The sequence below is a fragment of the Anser brachyrhynchus genome (genome assembly GCF_964034855.1).
Source record: "Anser brachyrhynchus genome assembly, chromosome: 1".
NCBI classification, from domain to species: domain Eukaryota; kingdom Metazoa; phylum Chordata; class Aves; order Anseriformes; family Anatidae; genus Anser; species Anser brachyrhynchus.
Window position 1 is genome coordinate 182,496,350 of NC_137694.1, and position 17,573 is coordinate 182,513,922.

The following is a 17,573-nucleotide window of genomic DNA, read 5'->3' on the forward strand; positions in this document are numbered from 1 at the left end:
ATATACATATGTGTATATATGTTTATACATGTGTGTATATGTGTATATATGTGTATATACATATATATATGTGTATATATGTGTATGTATGTGTATATGCGTGTATATACATGTATATATGTGTATACACGCGTGTATACGTGTATATACGTGTACATACGTGTATATATGTGTATATATGACGGGGGGCGGTTGCCCCGATAAGGGGTTGGGGGGGGTGGGGCGAGGCACCCCGCCCGTTACCACAGGGCTCCAGTGGCGCGAAGCCGAGCCCTCCTCCCATTGGCCAGCGCCGAGCAACGGCGCGCTGCGATTGGCCGAGCGGCGGGCGGCTTCTCCTTCCGGGTTCCGCGCCCCGGTTTCGAGCCCGGGGCGGGCTCGGTGGCGGAGGGGGGGGGGGGGGGCGGGCGGAGCGGCACGGATAAGGGGCGGGGCGGGGCACCGACCGGCGCGGACGTGACGTCAGAGCGGCTGGCGGTGACGCAGTTTTCCCGCGGTTTGGGCGGCGGGGAGAGGAGCGCAGGGAGCGCGGCCGGGCGCGCCATGCCGCCCAAGCCCCCCCGCAGGCCGGGCGCCGCCCGCAACCAGCGCTCCAGCCCCGACGGCGGCTCCGGCAGCGCCCCGCCGCCCGTCAGCCCCCGGTAAGCGCCTGGTTTAACGGGCCCGGCTCGGTCGCGGAGCCCCCGTTAGCCCGGCGGGCGGAGGTGAGGCTGTGCGCTCTTGTTTTCGCCAGGCTCGGCGTCGGGGAAGCCGGCTTCGTGGCGCTCTGCGATGCCCTGAAGGTGTCGGGCAGCGTCAGGGAGAAGGCGTGGAAGACGTACGAGAGCTTGTCCGCCGCCGATGGAGCTCCGGTGAGTACGTGGGGCCGGGCAGCCCGCTCCCCGGGGGAGGCGGGGGGTGGGGAGCTCCGCCACGCCGACCCTGAGCGGCGGCAGGAATCCCCGACCCGTGGGCAGCCCCCTCTGCGAGTTATTTCAGGCATCCCAAAGGCAGTTGTAGAGGGGTCATCCCCACCTGTTCCCCTGCGTGCTTTGCCTGCTATGCCCCTCTTCAGGAGGTGCCGAAAGGGGCCGCAGAAAAATGTGAAGTTTACTGTCAAACTCTTACTTTTTCCCCTTCCATGCTTGTAATCAGTATGTACTTGTGGCTCAGGTATTCCTATCCAACGTTAGTCGTTGGGTGTGCAAATAGATTAAAATATTTCTCTTTCCCCTCACTTCCCCCCCCCCCCCCCCCACTACTGCTGACTCAGAGAATGGCTATGACACAGTTTAAACCCAACCAAAGCTTTGTGATACTGACCCGACTTAAATCTAAAACGCCCAACTTGGGTATATTCCCCCCATCTGGGGTCTAGCATCCGTGTGTTTGTTGTGGCCGCCGCTCGTTTTCCTGCAGCAGGAGCTGTGCGCTGCTGATACCTCGCTGCCTGCGGTTTCAGAGTGGCTCTTGGTGCAGTTGTGAGTTTGTTGACGCAGAACAGAAACGGTGTGGGGGAAAGGCTGTGTGGCTCTTGCTGTAACAAATAAGATTTTCTGGTTGTGGAGGTTCCCTGGGGAGCACTTACTTAAAAGCGAAGTCAGGCTTCTTGGTATGAACCGAAACGGAAATAGTCAGTCCTGTCAAGTGAAAAAACCAAGACAGGTTTCAGTATAATTCTGCGAATTTCACTTTCAGGTGAAATTGTCATTTCACTGATTATCTAGAAGTGGCTGGATAAGATAAAGAGCTTTGGAAACCCTCCCTTTCCACATCAGAGGATGTGCACAGAGAAGGGCTACGAAGCTGGCGAAGGGCCTGGAGCACAAGTCCTGTGAGGAGTGGCTGAGGGAACTGGGGGTGTTTAGTCTGGAGAAGAGGAGGCTCAGGGGAGACCTCATTGCTCTTTATAGGTACCTGAAAGGAAGGTGGGGGGAGCTGGGGGTCAGCCTCTTCTCACAGATAACCAGTGATAGGACTAGAGGGAATGGCCTCAAGCTGCCCCAGGGGAGGTTCAGGTTGGAAATGAGGAGACATTTCTTCTCAGAAAGAGCAGTCAGGCATTGGGACGGGTTGCCCAGGGAGGTGGTGGAGTCACCGTCCCTGGGGGTGTTCAAGGAGAGATTGGACCTGGTTCTTAGGAACACGGTTTAGTGAATGACATTGGTGGTGGGGGATGGTTGGACCTGATGATCTTGGAGGTCTTTTCCAACCTTAGTGATTCTGTGATTGACTTTGTTTATCTGTTCAGACCAGGACAATGACAAGGCCTTCATTGTGATGTGTAACTAATGTTTGTTCTCCTGCAGCTCAAGTGCAACAAGGTCTATCCTAAGAGACTCCCTATGTAGGAAAAGGTCTGTGCTATGTTGTGGTGCAGTTCTGGATGTTTTCATCAAACTTTCTGACATATCAGCAAGGTGTTGAAATGAGGAAACTGGCAGGTGCTGGAGTTGCTGCTTCTAGCTGAAGCAGCAGGCTTCATTTGGGGCTGAAATCAAGCAAATTAATAGCCTGGCTAATTGCTGCTTCTCTTTTCAAGTCAGGCTGTTATCATGGGGAGCGAGGCTTTGCAGTGTGACTTTCTGCTTTAGGTTGTGAGCACTCAGGAGGAGGCTGTATTTAAGTGCCCACTCCCTTTTTCCCTGCGGTAAGGGGGTGCGGTGTGAGGGGCTGTCTCAGTGTTTGTCCTACAAGCATCAGCTGTGCATGTTCTAGTTGGTACTAACCTTTCAACTCTGAACAGGAGCAGAAGCTGCTTATCAAGCTGCTTTCCCTTCTCAAGCGAAAAGGGAAATAGCAGGACACAAATTGAGACAAATGCCTGCCGGAAGTCTTCTGCTTCACCTTGTAGCTGGTTTGACTCAAGGCAGGTCAAATCATAAGACCGCTGATGGAAATAAAGCTAGCATCTAACGATCCTGCATCTTAACCTGTTACAGAGCATAAAACCTTACTTTCACTATCACATCAGCCTCTTTTTTTTTATCGTTGATCTCAGTTTTGCCCTCCTCTGAAGGTATGGAGGGGACCTGCAGTGCTAGCAAGGAGGCAGCGAGGCTGAGACACAAAAGACTGTGTCAATGATAGAGGTTCAGGGTGCACATGTGGGCTCTGACCTGGTCTGAACACGATACATCCTTAATGGATGTTTAGTAACTTCAAGTAAAAATTATCTATTATTAACTGCCCCTTCTGGGTTGCTTAGGGTACACATAGCCACGTGCAAAGAGACTCTGCAAACAAGGTTTATTATTATTACAGTTACTATTTTGGCAAGCGCACAAAAGATAGCTAGGATGTAATGACCTATGAGCCCGAGTGTACTTGCACTTCGATGACACTTAAGGTGTTTTTGCTGGACGGGCAGGCATCAGCTGGGAGGAAAAAGGCTGGTATGTGCTGCTCCCTGAAATAACTCCCCCATGCCGTCATCCACCAACACCACCAAAACTGACTTGCTGCTTTTTTTCCTTTTAGGATATTACACCTTTCTGTATTGACTTTTTTTTTTTCCTTTTGAATCTGAGCTACTAATGATCCTACTTCTCTCTGTAACTTTACCTTTTTTATCTTGCATGGTCCACACTGTAGCTTTCTTACAGCTCTCAGCTTCTCTGTTTCCTCATTGGTTTGACTCAAGGTTATGCAGCTGGACCTTGAATCCTTGAAACAGCTGAACCCTGCTGGGGGGTGTGTAGGAGGAGAAAGCATGGCTATGTCCCTCCTATAACATGTCTTTCTGGAAAATGAGACCAGCGTGTAGTTTGAAATGCTCAATCTACAGAGAGACATTGTTCAAAACATTGCAAAAATGATGGGGCTTTCCTTCCTAAGCAGAGAACATTAAAGCTTTCCTCTGACAACCAGAGTTGAACTGCACTCTTCTATGATACAATCGTAACTTGAGACCTCTGAGACAAAATCCCTAATGCTGGTTCCAGAGGTGCAGCACTGCTGGTATATGGTATGAAAGAAGTTATCCGATGCATAACCAGAAAGATGTTTTTGCTTTAAATTCTGTTTTGTATCTGGTGAACTCCAGTGCAAGTTTATTGCAAACATGGTAGTGCATATATAAATAAGGCTTTTGCATTAATGTCACACAAAGCCTTTTGTTCATTCTGTCATTAATCTTGTTTACCAAACCAAGTTACTTAGGTAAAGAAAATGTTTGGTTTAGTGTTGTCTTCGCTATCTTCATTACAAAACTCTTACGCATTGACAGTTGTTGCCTTAGCAAATTGGCTTCCTGTATGGGGACCCTTGTACTCCAGTTGTGTGTAACTCACCTGCGATCTGTATTATGAATCAGTAGTGCCTGTAAACTCCAGGTGGAGTGAATAGATTTAGTGGAAGTACTGACATACTTTTCAGCAGTATGTGGTTTTTGGTGTGAGAAAGCTTAGGAGAGGTCCTGGAAGCCATACTTATATTATTAGGAGAAAGTTTGGGGCATTTGTTATATTCTGCTACTGTTCAGGCAGAGAACAACCTGCGAATCTGAAGTAGGTTATCAGGAAAAATAAAGTGAATTATTGCTTAACGTATTGGAAAGAATCAATATGAGGAACAGATGGGCATGTTGACTAAATTGGAACCAAACTTCCGCAAAGAAAATCAGCGCTTTAGGAAGCTGATAGAAATTGGAGTCTGCAAAGGACCTTGAGAAATAGGGTCTGGTGTGTTTCAGCTGCCCAACTTGCTGCAGTTTGTGATGCCTGGGTAAAAGCTTTGCATTTTGTTTGCTGTTTATGGAACTACTTGAGAAACCTGGCCCTCTTGTCATCTTTTCTTGTTTCTGGTTGCACATCTTATGTTCTGACTCTGGTGACTGCTATGTGGATACTGCAGAGCACTTAATTGACGCAAGTAGAACTATTTTCTTAGTGGAGAAAACGTAAAAAATGAACTGCAGCCTAAATGGAGGAACAAAATAGTTCTTGCTATATTTAAGGTTGCTCTAGACAGACAGAAAAGCTGATCAGCTGGTGACATGTTCCAAACCTCTAAAATTTCATGAGTAAGTTAAATCTTTTTGGTTGTAGTATCATGAAAAAGAAAATATTATGGTTGATAAACCACCTACTCCTCATGTTAATGACATGCAGAGGTTTCTTACTTTCAGGAAAAGCACAAAATGTACAAGCTAATAAAGTATTTTCTGGCTGGAGCTTTGTCTCTTACAGAACTGCAGCAAAACTGAATCTGAATCTGCTGCTTCAGCTGGATGAGCAGAGTCACAGATCTTGTAGTATCCTTTATTTTTAAATAAAACATAAAAAACTGCTCAAAGTCCCATAGCAAATATAAATCATCACCATGGCCTCTAGCTGGTCATACTCAGTACTTTAACAGCAGATCCAGTGCATGTATGTGTTTTGCTCTTGCACTTGAAAAGCATAATTAAGTGGCATGTACTTTTTTTGACTTGTCAAATTTTTAATGGGAAAAAAAAATACTGTTGAAAAAATAGAGGATTTGTCTTTCTACAGAACTTTTTGTATGTAGATAGTGGGCACTTCACTCATTTTCAGATTTTTTTCCTATAAATTTGTTTATACAGGTCTTAAATCTGTTAAGTTTCTTATTGTGAGCGCTTCTTGATCTTTTTTCCTGCCATCTTGTACCTGTAATCATAAGCATACCTGAGAGTCTTTCTCACACCATCTAGGTAATTGCGTGTATTAAAATGTGGTGGCTGAGATTTTGGTTCTGTGTGTTCCCGTTAATAAAACAAGGCTTCATTGTGACATCCCATTTAATTAAAGTACCTGTCTCTATTTGTATACTTCTCATCTATGTTTCTCTTGGCCTTCTTTTATGCAACATCATCAGAAGTCTCTATTCCTGGGTCACTGTTGTAGGCAATCATTCTGCCAACACTGATAACAGTTTTCATAATAAATCTCTCTAATTGTTCAGACTAGAACTGAGATTTCCTGTTACCATCTCCTCCTTGCATCTGTTGTAGCCCTGGAGACCATCTTGAGGTAGAGGACTGAAGTTATTTCTGTTGGTGCCTTTAACTTCCAGCAATATCTGGAAAGCAGAGAGGCAATGACCCCATTGCACAGTAATTCAGTTTGAACCTTTTAAGCCAATCTTCCAGGTTGTTTTCACTAGACTTAGGCAAACTGATGATTTGCAAAAAAATAGATTAAATAATAGGAATAGTAACTGCAGAGTAAGAAATATTGAAAGACTTTCTGTAAAGCTTTAGATTTTTTTCCTACAGAAAACTAGATTGATTTAATGCAACTGACCTATATTACCTGAATATTACAGCACTGATTTCCCCAGAATGCTTAAAAGCAAATAAACAATTCCTGTGTGAACTGTTGAGTGCTAAATAATCTTTGAGTTAGTGATTAATGGATTTTGATTTATGAGTTGAAATGAGGTTACTAGAAGTTACCTTATTTGAACTGACTGGCAGTCAAGAGCAAACATTGAGTCATTGTCCTGCCCATTTTCTGTAGTGGAGCTGTATCAACAAAGAGCTTAAGTCAGACTGGTCAATAAGATAACCCTCAGGAATGAATTTCTGGCTGTGAATTTGTCTTATATATGTTCCTATGCCTTCAAGTATCTGGGGTGAATTGTCTGGTTTTAACTGTAAACAAACCATTTATCTGTGTCATGGGATTGGCTCGTCTAAAGGTATGCCATTCGTAAAGTATTTGAACTGGGTGATGATGCTGCAGTTTGTTCTATGGCTTTGTTTAGTTTGTATAGGAAATGACTTAAACATCTGTATGGTTTGGGAGGGAAGGAATATGAAAAGGAGATCACTCAGCAGTTGGATGTAATGGGAAGACCTCCTCTTACCTCTTCTCCCTCTCTTCTAATCCCATGATGTGTATACATAGCCTGGTGGTCTGGCTTCTTTTCCTGTTCTCCATCACTCAGCTGATGTTAAGAGGTTGGCACGCTCAGGTACTGCTCACCTTTCTTTGCTAGTAGAAAAATACTCATAATCTATTAGTTAATTCTGGCTTCTGTGGAATTTTTGTTCAACATCTGTCTGGTTGAGGAGAAGATGTCCAAAACAACGTGTAACATCAGCAGTGGATATGGGGATAGTCCAGATAACTAGAATTTGACTTGCTGTAGTAGTTTGAATCTAGTGGATTGAAAAGCTGCCATCTTGTTTAATGGTAGAAATAAATGAGCTGTTCTCATCAAACCAGTATGGTTTGGGGTGAGTTTAAAGATTGTTCTTGCAAAACCAGACCTTGCTCTTACCAACTAAACCATTGCTATAGCCTTCAAGCATTCATCCTCCCTGTGTAGAGCTAAGCCTGCTAAAGGAGCTAACCTTGTCTTTGTAGGCAACATACTAGGAAAAAGGGCTCTGCTTCCTAACATTCAGTCTTCCTGACCTACAAAACATTGTATTTATAGAGCAGTGCCATGATCTGAGTTTGCAGGAGCATAAAGTGAGAAGGACTTCCTTATTAAACAAGATCAACCTTGATGGTGTCGTCCTCAGGAAGTGAATAGTCATCCTTCTTAGTAGCTAACTAGGTAACATTAAAGATTTCTTCAATGGGTCACAGACACTAATAGAGGAGAAACCATTCCCATCCTATAGGATGCTTTTTGTTTTTATGTTCTGTGGCTTTTACCTCTTAGCAAAGGAGTGTTGAAGTTGTCTGAGACAGTGGCAGTGCATTTCTTAACAAAGCCTTTGTTATATGTAAAATCCCCTCAAGGATTCCCACATTTTTTTGCCTCATCTGTAGGTTGCTGGTGGTACATAATGGTACCTGAAATGTCTAAAAGGTGAAAGCTTCCAATAAACAAAAAACAATGGCTAGTTGATACTAATATGTATTCCTTTAAGTATTATCAAATGCATCTCAGTCTGTTAGGAGCTTCTTTCAAAGTAATTATCTGCTGTACAAGGTGTCACAGTTCATAGAAAAATTCAAATAGGAATGTAGGAAGAAAGTAACTTAACTGACAATTACCATGTTGTTGAAGGTGTCTGGTCAGTTAGTATTCAGATCTAGACTACCTCAAGTACTGTGTGCAGTTTTGGGCATCACAGTATAAGGAGGACATAAAACTATTAGAAAGCCTCCAAAGGAGGGCTAAAAGATGGTGAAGAGTCTGAAGAGCAAGATTCGCGAGGAGGGGCTGAGGTCCCTTGGTTTGCTCAGCCCAGAGCAGAGCAGGCTGAGGGGAGGCCTCATGGCGGCCTGCAGCTCCCTCACGAGGGGAGCGGAGGGGCAGGCGCTGAGCTCTGCTCTCTGGGGACAGCGACAGGACCCGAGGGCACGGCATGGAGCTGGGACAGGGGAGGGTCAGGCTGGGGGTTAGGAAAAGGTTCTGCACCCAGAGGGTGGTCGGGCACTGGGACGGGCTCCCCAGGTCATGGCACTGAGCCTGACGGAGTTCAGTAAGTGTCTGGACAGCACTCCCACATACATGGTCTGATTTTTGGGTGGTCCTGTGTGGAGCCAGGAGTTGGACTTGATTTTTGTGGGTTCCTTCCAGCTTGAGATATTCTAAGACTATAATTCTTACCTAATCTAGTCTACCAACAAATGAAACTTTTCATGCTTTGGAGGAGGTCCCAGCCAGTCTTCACAAATGTGTAAACGCTGGTCCCAAAAAAGTAGCCATTGTAGAAGATTTATTAGCAATGTTAGTGAAATTGTTCTTGTGCTATTTGTGGACATGACAAGGTATTAGTGATGGTTAAAGTGATGAAGAAGAGGGCCAGAGTTGGTTTCCTCACTGCCAGACTGAGTTTTGTGAACTGACTTGTGTTGGGACTGCTTAGGGTTAGTCCCCTTCAGGAAGAAACAGCTGGACAGCCATGTTAGTGCCCTCCGTGGGTTTGGCTCTGGATGCCATACGGTGCTCTTGTCACCTCAGTGTGTGACCGTTGAGTGAGGGAGAGGTCTGTTAAAAGCGGCTGAGAGGACAAGAGAGATGCTTTGCAGTCTGCTAGAGGAAACTAGGGGTAGGTGCTACCTCCAGTGAGGATGTGGAGGGGTATCAAGGGTACAGAGGCTTTTGGGGTAGTTCTGGAAGACCATGTAGGATGGAGGGAGCTAGGTCTGGTGTGATCCTATCCCTGCTGCCTTTCGAAAGTATTTGCTGGTTTGAACTGGTCCCTGTGGTTCCAAGAGGTACTGCCTGGGAGACAGCTAGTTGGGGTGGTGGGGAAGGAAAAAGTAAAATAGGGAAGGGAGTGGGTTAAAACTAAGCAGTGCAGAAGAGTGTGAGGTTGATGGTTCAGCTCCCTCCTGGCTCTGCTTTAAGGTTAAAGGTGTTTGTTACTACCATGACTTGCTGGAGATGTTTGTGGTCCAGCTGTGCTATTAAGACCCAGTTGTAGGATAAAGCTCATGAGTATTTATTTCCCTGTCTCTAATTATTTTGCTTCTCATGGCTGCCTCCTTTCTAGGAAGGAACAAATCCTTCTCTCCTCATTCCTTAACCTCCCGTGTCTTGTTATGGTAAAATGTAGTTTGTGTCCGTAACAGTGGAAGTGCAACTGAATGATGAGGGATGTTTGCTCCCTCAGGTAATCCTGAATGGGAAACAGTTCCTATTTTCAAATCGTAATTTTAATGTACATTTAAAAAAAGTTTCTGCTTTATATAAGTTTTCAGTGGAACCACAGCTTTTATTTTGAAGCTTAGCTGAATTACAGCTACAGTTAAAATTAATTTAGTACTGTATAGTAAGAATTGGAGTACTTGATCTGTCATCTGCAATATAAAACTTTTACTGGCTTTCACTTACCAAATAACTGGCTATCATACATGAATGTCTGCATGAACGTCTCTTGTTTTACATTTTCTAACCTACTGTGAACAAATTAATGTTCTCTGTATACCACCCACTTGTATTACATAATAGACATAAAACCCATTTTCTCTTTTTCTGAAAGGCTTATGACAAAAAGAAAAAGGAAACGTGGGGAGTCTGTATCTTTATTGTAGCAATTGATCTGGATGAAATGACGTTCACTTTCACAGAGCTTCTGAAAAGTATAAGCATAAGGTAAGTTTTTGTGAATTTAGATTTCAGTGGGAATCTTTGTGTATCAGGCTTGATTTTTAAAATGAAGGTTACTTACGGCAGTTACTGTGTATCTCAGTAAACTAGGAGTCTTGCTATCTTATTCTAGTTGAGGGAACAGTGGCATTTATTTGCTTCAACTGAGATTGGCTTATGATTGTATGACAATTTTGACTCTTGTCCTTGATAAATTAAAGTTTGAATTGATTTAACTTGGTATAAATCATGCTTGATATTTTCCTTTCTTTCTCTATATCAAGATTTTCTGTAAAACCTTTCCATTAGCATTAGGCTTGTGCTAAGTCAAAAAGTGGGGAAAAAAAATTAGCATTCAAATTGTTTGCCAGTATGCTGCTCACTTTCAAACACTTTAATGCCATTTTAAACTTCTTACCTTTCTACATGCTTTTGACTCGAAAATGTTACCATTATATTTTTACATTCACTAAGCTCATATTAGAGAAATGAGGATTACAGTATATCTGTTCTTAATGTAAAGTTAAGTGGCAACAGCAATAGGTGTACCCTTGTGTTAGGCCTATTGAAGGAGCAGGATTCCAGTGCTTTCTGCCTAATAACCCTTCCCTGTGTGGGTGAGCAGAGCCTTCTGATGTTCTCAGGCACTGCATCATCCCCTGGTGTTTGTCAGCAGCTTAGTGCATTGCTGTGGTTTTATCATGGATGAAGCCTCACCATGAGTGTGTGGGACATGGGCATTTGGTAGGAGATCGTAGCAGCTGTAATTTCATCCCATCCTTGTCTTTGTGATAGCCAAGGGAGTGAATTTACAAGCTTTTGTTGGGGGGAAACATTCACATCTGTAGACAGTGTTGCAAAAATGGGAATACACAGCAGGGGTTAGGCATCCTGCTGCGGGGGGGGGGTGTCAAGATACCCATTCCCCTTGCATGCAGCACCAAGGATGCTAAGGAGGCTAAGGCAGGATGTGGAGCACATCAGGTTGGTAATTCCGGATTTGGGCCAGAATATTCTTTTCCTGGGAGTCATCAGTTACGGTTAGACTTCTCTATGCCTCTTCTCCTCATATGATCTCACAGAACAGTGATCAGGTCCTAAGTTTCAACTTAATCTGTTCAATTTTGGCTGACTTGAAACTACTCGGATGAAATCTAATCACATTTGTGAGGTGATGTTCAGTATGTTCTGCTGGAGTACAGAACGCATTCACCTGACTAACTTACACTGCAAACCGAAAGACACTTTTTCCCCTCGGGCTTCAAAGAATAAGCTATTATTCTATTTGCTTTTAGCAATACTCAATTGCTCGCTAGTTCTGGGCTTTTCAGCAGCTATAAAGTCAATCTGGCAGAGAATTGCTACCAGTCATCTTGCCCTCTGGAGCCACACAAATATATTTGAAAGGTTTTTTTCTTCATTACGTGGTAAAAGAATTTCTAAATGAACTTCTGACTTTATTTTATTACGAAGCAAACAGAACTCTCAAAATACTGTTTTGATAAAGAATCAAAATGTTTGATAGCTTCCTCCACATTAATTTTTAGCCATTTTTTGTTTAAAAAAAACAACAAAAACCACACATTCTTGATGGCCATAGTATTACATGGATGACTTTGGTCTCCTGTACAATACTATTTCCTTGCTGCCAAATGCTTGCTGGAAGACTTGAAGTTCCATATAATTCAATGCATTCACCTGTTTTAATTCCTAGGTCTTTCTTTGCCAAGGATGAAGCCACGGTTTATGTTCTTAGAGTAATAAGAACAATTTCTAAAGTAGAACATTTAAGTAAAACAGAGAAGTCAAGATGTCAGCGTTGGGTGTTTATGGTTTTACTGGCAGAGTAAGGAAGATGTATCTAGTTAGCAAATTTGGACTACCAAATATATCTGTACTAGCCAAGAAAATTCTTTCTGTAGTAGAACCTGTGTTAGTAGAGACCTGTGGTACTTAGTTGAACAGTATTTCTAAATCTAGAAAATGTCAAAGTGGTATATGGAGCTCCAGGTAAACAAATAGTCTTTCCCAAAGCAAGGTTTTCAGTCACTGCTAGTTTTAGTAAGACTATGTTGAAGTCTAGTGAAGCAAGGCAATGATTTTTAGTGTTTTTTTTGAAGAGCTATTTCAGAATAGTCATTCTCAGAGTTAAAATAATGTCATCTTTTTTTTCAGCGTGTGCACGTTTTTTCAGTTTCTCAAAGAAGTGGATGTTAACATGGATACTGTAAGCACTAAAGTTGATAGCACTGTATCAAGGCTGAAAAAGAAATATGATGTCTTACTTGCACTATATCACAAGTTTGAAAGGTAGTGTATGTTTTCCACTTTGAAATAACAAATTCTTTATGGCGGTCAACGTTTAGGTATTTGTATTTTTCAAATTGTGTATTAGAAGTGCTCATTTCAACTGTGTGCTAATATTTACAGATCAGTTAAGTGGAGCTGTTTATGTGCATTGAATAAACACATCTTATATTCTACTCCGTAACTATTCCAATGCTCTGAACATTCCCATTGTTGCAGTATAAACAACAGTAAGAATAGCGTGACAAATGATTGCTAGTCGCTTTAAGATTTTTACAAATGTAAGAAGGATTGTTTTACGATCTAATAATTTTTATTTAACGGTGTTTCCATTTTTACACTGCCCTACCCCCCAGTTCCTGATCCAAGAGTTTTTCTTAGGAGCTCTGGAAAGAAAAAGCACAAATAAGATTGTTTCTGTGTCCCAGATCTGGAACTGAAGGCTGTTTGTTCCAGAGTCTCGGGGCATTGCAGAGACTGCTCTAACAGCAGTTCTCAGCTGTAATCAAGATAAACCTTCCCGAGTGGTTTAGCTGACCATACACTCAAAATCACTCATCTTCGTATGGGATAAATTGAATTTGGTTATGGCAGCATGCAGAGAGCTTCCTGTGTGTCACTTAAAATTCAGGAGATTCTCAAGTGGATGCTTTTTTTGGGTCCAGTTTTTCCAAGTTGGTAAGTTACCACTCTTCTTTAACCTGAAGACAGACTATAGGATCAAGGCACCAATGTGTCTTGTGATTTAATTTTTTTCTTTTCAAAGTCCATTAACATTAGCTTGAGTAATGTATATATTTGTAACATTTTTGTGAAGTTTTTAGTTGCCTTAAAGCTATGAAGTTCTGTGCGGGTTGTTAATATTTAGTTTTTACTTATTGGAAGTCTTTACCGAGCTGTAAAAGCATCATTGCATATTTACACAGGCACACTCTGTTTTTGTGTCCCTCCCCCTAGTTCTTTCTTCACTTATTTTTTCAAAACTTCTTGTCCAGCGTATCACTGAGGGAAGGGATTAAGAGGCAAATTGTTTGGCTATATTTTAATATGCGTGCAACTTACATATACAGAATTTGAATTTTGGTTTAGAAAGTTTTGTTTTTAAAAATCCTTTTTTCCCTGTTTTTACACTGCTACAGTTGAATTGCAGTAACTTTTTTTCAGCCAGAAGGATTTGCAGTTTGTTTTTTTTCTTGCTTTGTTTTTGTATAAACTGAATTTTTCTTGATGTCATGTATCTAAAATAATTGGGAAGAAGCATCAGGTACTACAAGGCTTGCAATGACACTGCAGAAACTGTAAAGGTTTAAAAATATCTTTTATGGGCTGGTCTGTACAGCTGTGGCACCTGCTTTGTCGTGTTTTACAAGTTACTGAGTAACTATACATAAAAATACTGTTTTTTCTGGAAGAAAATAGTAACAAATTTCATTGTACCAAATTAAATAGCAAACAATTTTAAACTTTGACATAAGCACTTTAGCAGTAGCATTGTTTCAGCTCTGGCAGGGCTTGAGTTGGTCTGGTAATATTCTTCCGAGAGTCAGAATTATTAAAACTTACAATAATGTTCTGAGAATTAGCATATTTTTTACTATATTGAAGTCAAAGATATTGCATAGTTCCAGGGAAATGTTAAAAATAAATATTTTTATTTTCTAGGACTTGTGGCCTTATTTATCTGGAACAACCCAGTAGTGAGTAAGTTTGACTTTCCAAATTGTGTTTGTCAAGATGTTTGTGCTTTGTCTTTTAACCTGCTAAGATTGACCTAAGTCATAGTATGTCATGTGTTTAATTTAAATTTAGTGGGGACTTTGAATTTCAGTGAGAGATGATGAAAGCTGCAGAAGTGATATATGTATAAATTTTGATCACTTCCTCCATGAAGGATCTCCACCCAATGGCGGGTGTCTCGGCCTGGTGGAAAGGAACATTTGGAGAGTGAGCTTCCTAATCATAGCAACAAATGAATGGATGAAAAGATGCCTTAGCAACTCCCAAATGAGATTGAGTTCATGCTGTGACTGGAGAATAGGGCATTAGTCAAAGGCACGAGAGAAAACAGCTCATAACAGTTAAGTGAATTATCCATATTCACTTTCTTTTCCAAGGATGGTACAGATGTTTCCTGATTCTTGAATGGCTTTACAGAAGACTTAATTTTTTCACGTGTAGTATTAATTGCGTAGGGAATGTAATAATAAGCTTAACTATATGGGAAATGTTGCATGCTGTTTAAATTGTTCCATAGACTGAAGCATGTTTTCAGAAATTAGTTTTACAGAACTGTTAATGTGGAGTCTTTATTTTTGTCTATTTACAGGATTTCTGCTGAACTCAGTTCTGTATTAGTCCTAAAAAATTACTGGATTACTTTTTTGCTGGCAAAAGGTGAGTTTTGATTAACGCAGTTATTCTGCTGAATATTGTTGAAGTGTGTTTATGGGTTTGTTTTTACACCTCCAATATGAGAATAGCATCCTTTTTACAAATAGCTGTAGCACAGTTCCAGAGTGTTCTGACTGCATGGCTTTGTAACTACTCAGTAATACTTCTTTCTATGCAGTTGGGCTATTCTTTTAGCTGGTATTGCTTCCAGTTTATGAATAATATTTTGTAAAGCTTTTAAAGAGATTTTTTACTTTGAAGGTCGGTATTCTGTATTTGAGTCTGTTCTGAGATGCTTTGTTATAGTCTGCCAGTATCTTAGTAATGGCTGACTACCCAAAAAGACTAGCAGATCTTTTTAAACTAAACGAAGTCCCTGAAATTATGTCCTTTGAATGCTACAGTTCTTCCTAGAAAAGGCTGAAATCCCAGTTAAAGCTGAGTAATGAAACAATTACAATAGTACAAGAAGTCCTGTCTCATTGTACTGCTCCTACAAAAAGGAATGCATCGTGTGTCTTAGCAGCTGCCTCCTCCAGATCTGTTTTTCAGCAAAGTGTGCACATCTCCGCTATTGAAATCAGTTAGAAAATAAATACAAAATCTGTACATGTAAATAGAACACAAGTAGTGTCTATAGCTGTTCTGAATTGCTGTCGGCTCTCCAAACACTTCGTGGAGACACTGGAAATCTTGGAATGGCTCTGTAGATCTTTTCTGGCATGTGAATCATAAGTTGGGAACAGCTGGGGTAATGTAGTTTTTAAAGTGCTCTTCATACTAATATTTGCTAACTTGCAAGTCATTTCATATGCAGTGGGCAGGCCAGGCATACAGTAAGCATGTTTTGAATTTCTCTTCGCTTTGTATTGGGAACTCGCTTATGCTTTTTGAATACTTAGCAGCTTTCACAAAGTTTTATTGAGACCACAAAAAAATGAAGAATTGTGCAGAAATAAGAAGTACGTGTAGGTAAAATAGTCTACACAATTACTCCACTGTGGTAAAACGAATTTCTACATGAATTATACATATTTTTATGCATGCTTTCTCCAGAACAACAAACCCCTTAAGAAACATAAGCTTTGAAGAACACGGGCATCCCACACAATGCTTTCACTACTAAATGTAGTGTATTTTATTTAATAAACGTCCACATCTTTATTTTTCCAACAATGACTTTCAAATTTAAGTTGTCTTTACCTTTTAATGTTTGCAGGTAAAGTGTTGCAAATGGAAGATGACCTGGTGATTTCTTTCCAGTTGTTGCTGTGTGTCTTAGATTATTTTATCAAACTGTCACCACCTGCTATGCTCAAGGAACCATACAGTAAGGATTTCAGGTTTTTGTTAACTAAGTAGAAAGTAAATTTTTAAACTTTCCACTAGTCTTTATAACATTCACAATTAATATAATGAAATTTCTTAACCTCATTAAAATGGATTTTTTAATATTTAGTTCAATTGAGATGCTAATGAACTTGAACTAAATTATTTCAATGTAGCAGTGTATTTAATATTTTGATTTTTTTCTATTCCTGCCATCCATTTGCAATGCCCTCTGCCCATTCCAGTTGTTTAGAAGCCTGCAAGAAGAGTAGTCTTGGTTTGGTAAAATAATTATGGGTAGATGTTGATTGAGTACTATTATTTAGGTTTGCTTTGAATTACAAAAGGAGAAGATGGTGCTATGACTCTCAATTCATTGATTTATAGCAGTATGATGACAGTTGAAGTGTGCAAGGTACAGGACTACACAAACATTAAAAAAGAAATACATGGATAAATTGATTGCAGTTGTAGCTCAAAATAAAACGGAAGAGGAAAAATGTAGATTTCTATTATGTCTGTTTGGTACTAGCAAGTGGTTCTTCCTTACCCAAAAATATAATGGGTCTTACCAATAGGAAGTCGTGTTCAGCAAACTTTTTTGTACATTCAATTTTCATATGTAAAGCCTGGGAAACCACTCAAAGTCAGAGAAAGGAAGCATTTACTTGTAACTTTGAAAGACAGAAATCTATTTTTCTTTGAATATTTTTATTCCACAAGCTACAGAATTGGTACACTAAAGTATTTGGAGCTGCAGTATGTAGAAAACAGTTTTTGATAATACACAGGTATATCCTGTGTTGGATTTGGGTGAGGTAGTGGAATTCATAGCCTGAATCTACTTGTGCTTCTGTTGTTTTACCACTAAATATCCATAGTGAAACTATGAAGACCAGCAACTCATTATTAAAAAAACTCATTATTAAAAGACAGGATGTGTGTTTTCTATCTTGAAAAAGAAACACTGAAAAAGAACTACTTCTGTCTAAATTGCAAATATGGGTCTCAGCTGTTGTAAGTGTAAGGCATTATTCTGACTTGGGCTGTGTGATACAGGTGCTGTTCAAGCTGTCACTCAGTGCTTCGTTCTTTTAGCAAATAACACAACGTATTATTCAAGTCCTTGTGACCGAGAGGCTTCATGTTGTGCTTAAACAGTGTCGTCATAGAATATCCTGAGGCAGAAGGGACCTACAAGGATCATTGAGTCCAGCTCCTGGGTCTGCACAGGACTGCCCAAAAATCAGGCCATTTGTCTGAGCTTTATGATATTGGCTGAGAGTTGATGGGATTTAAGGTGCAACTGCCAGAGCAGTGTCATTTGTCACGTTTTCTCATAGAGCAGTTATCAAATGTGAATGAAGTTACAAATGAGAACAGCATACTGATTGGAGTATCAAGTTTTAAAACATTTAACTGTATTAACATGTTCTTAATATAATTCAGATATTTCAAGCTGACGGTACTGAGGCTGTCTGCTTTGAGCTTAACAAAACAAGATGTTTTAACCTCATTTTAGTTAAGGTTTTTGATATCTTCAAGGT

General features: G+C 40.9%; 1 protein-coding gene across 2 annotated transcripts in view; it reads left to right on the forward strand.

Moving 5' to 3' along the window:
- Positions 1-227: 227 nt before the first annotated feature.
- The window catches only part of RB1 (RB transcriptional corepressor 1), an 82,131-nt gene continuing 64,785 nt past the window's right edge, over positions 228-17,573 (forward strand). The window contains exons 1-7 of one of the 2 annotated variants that reach the window (XM_080594767.1): positions 228-641; positions 734-851; positions 9,893-10,005; positions 12,175-12,309; positions 13,969-14,007; positions 14,633-14,700; positions 15,917-16,027. In XM_080594767.1, the coding sequence (XP_080450893.1) occupies positions 544-641; positions 734-851; positions 9,893-10,005; positions 12,175-12,309; positions 13,969-14,007; positions 14,633-14,700; positions 15,917-16,027 (682 nt within the window). In that variant the 5' untranslated portion in view covers positions 228-543. Of the gene's footprint in view, positions 642-733; positions 852-9,892; positions 10,006-12,174; positions 12,310-13,968; positions 14,008-14,315; positions 14,384-14,632; positions 14,701-15,916; positions 16,028-17,573 lie in introns of those variants that run through there. The other variant, XM_080594768.1, reaches the window with a different exon arrangement.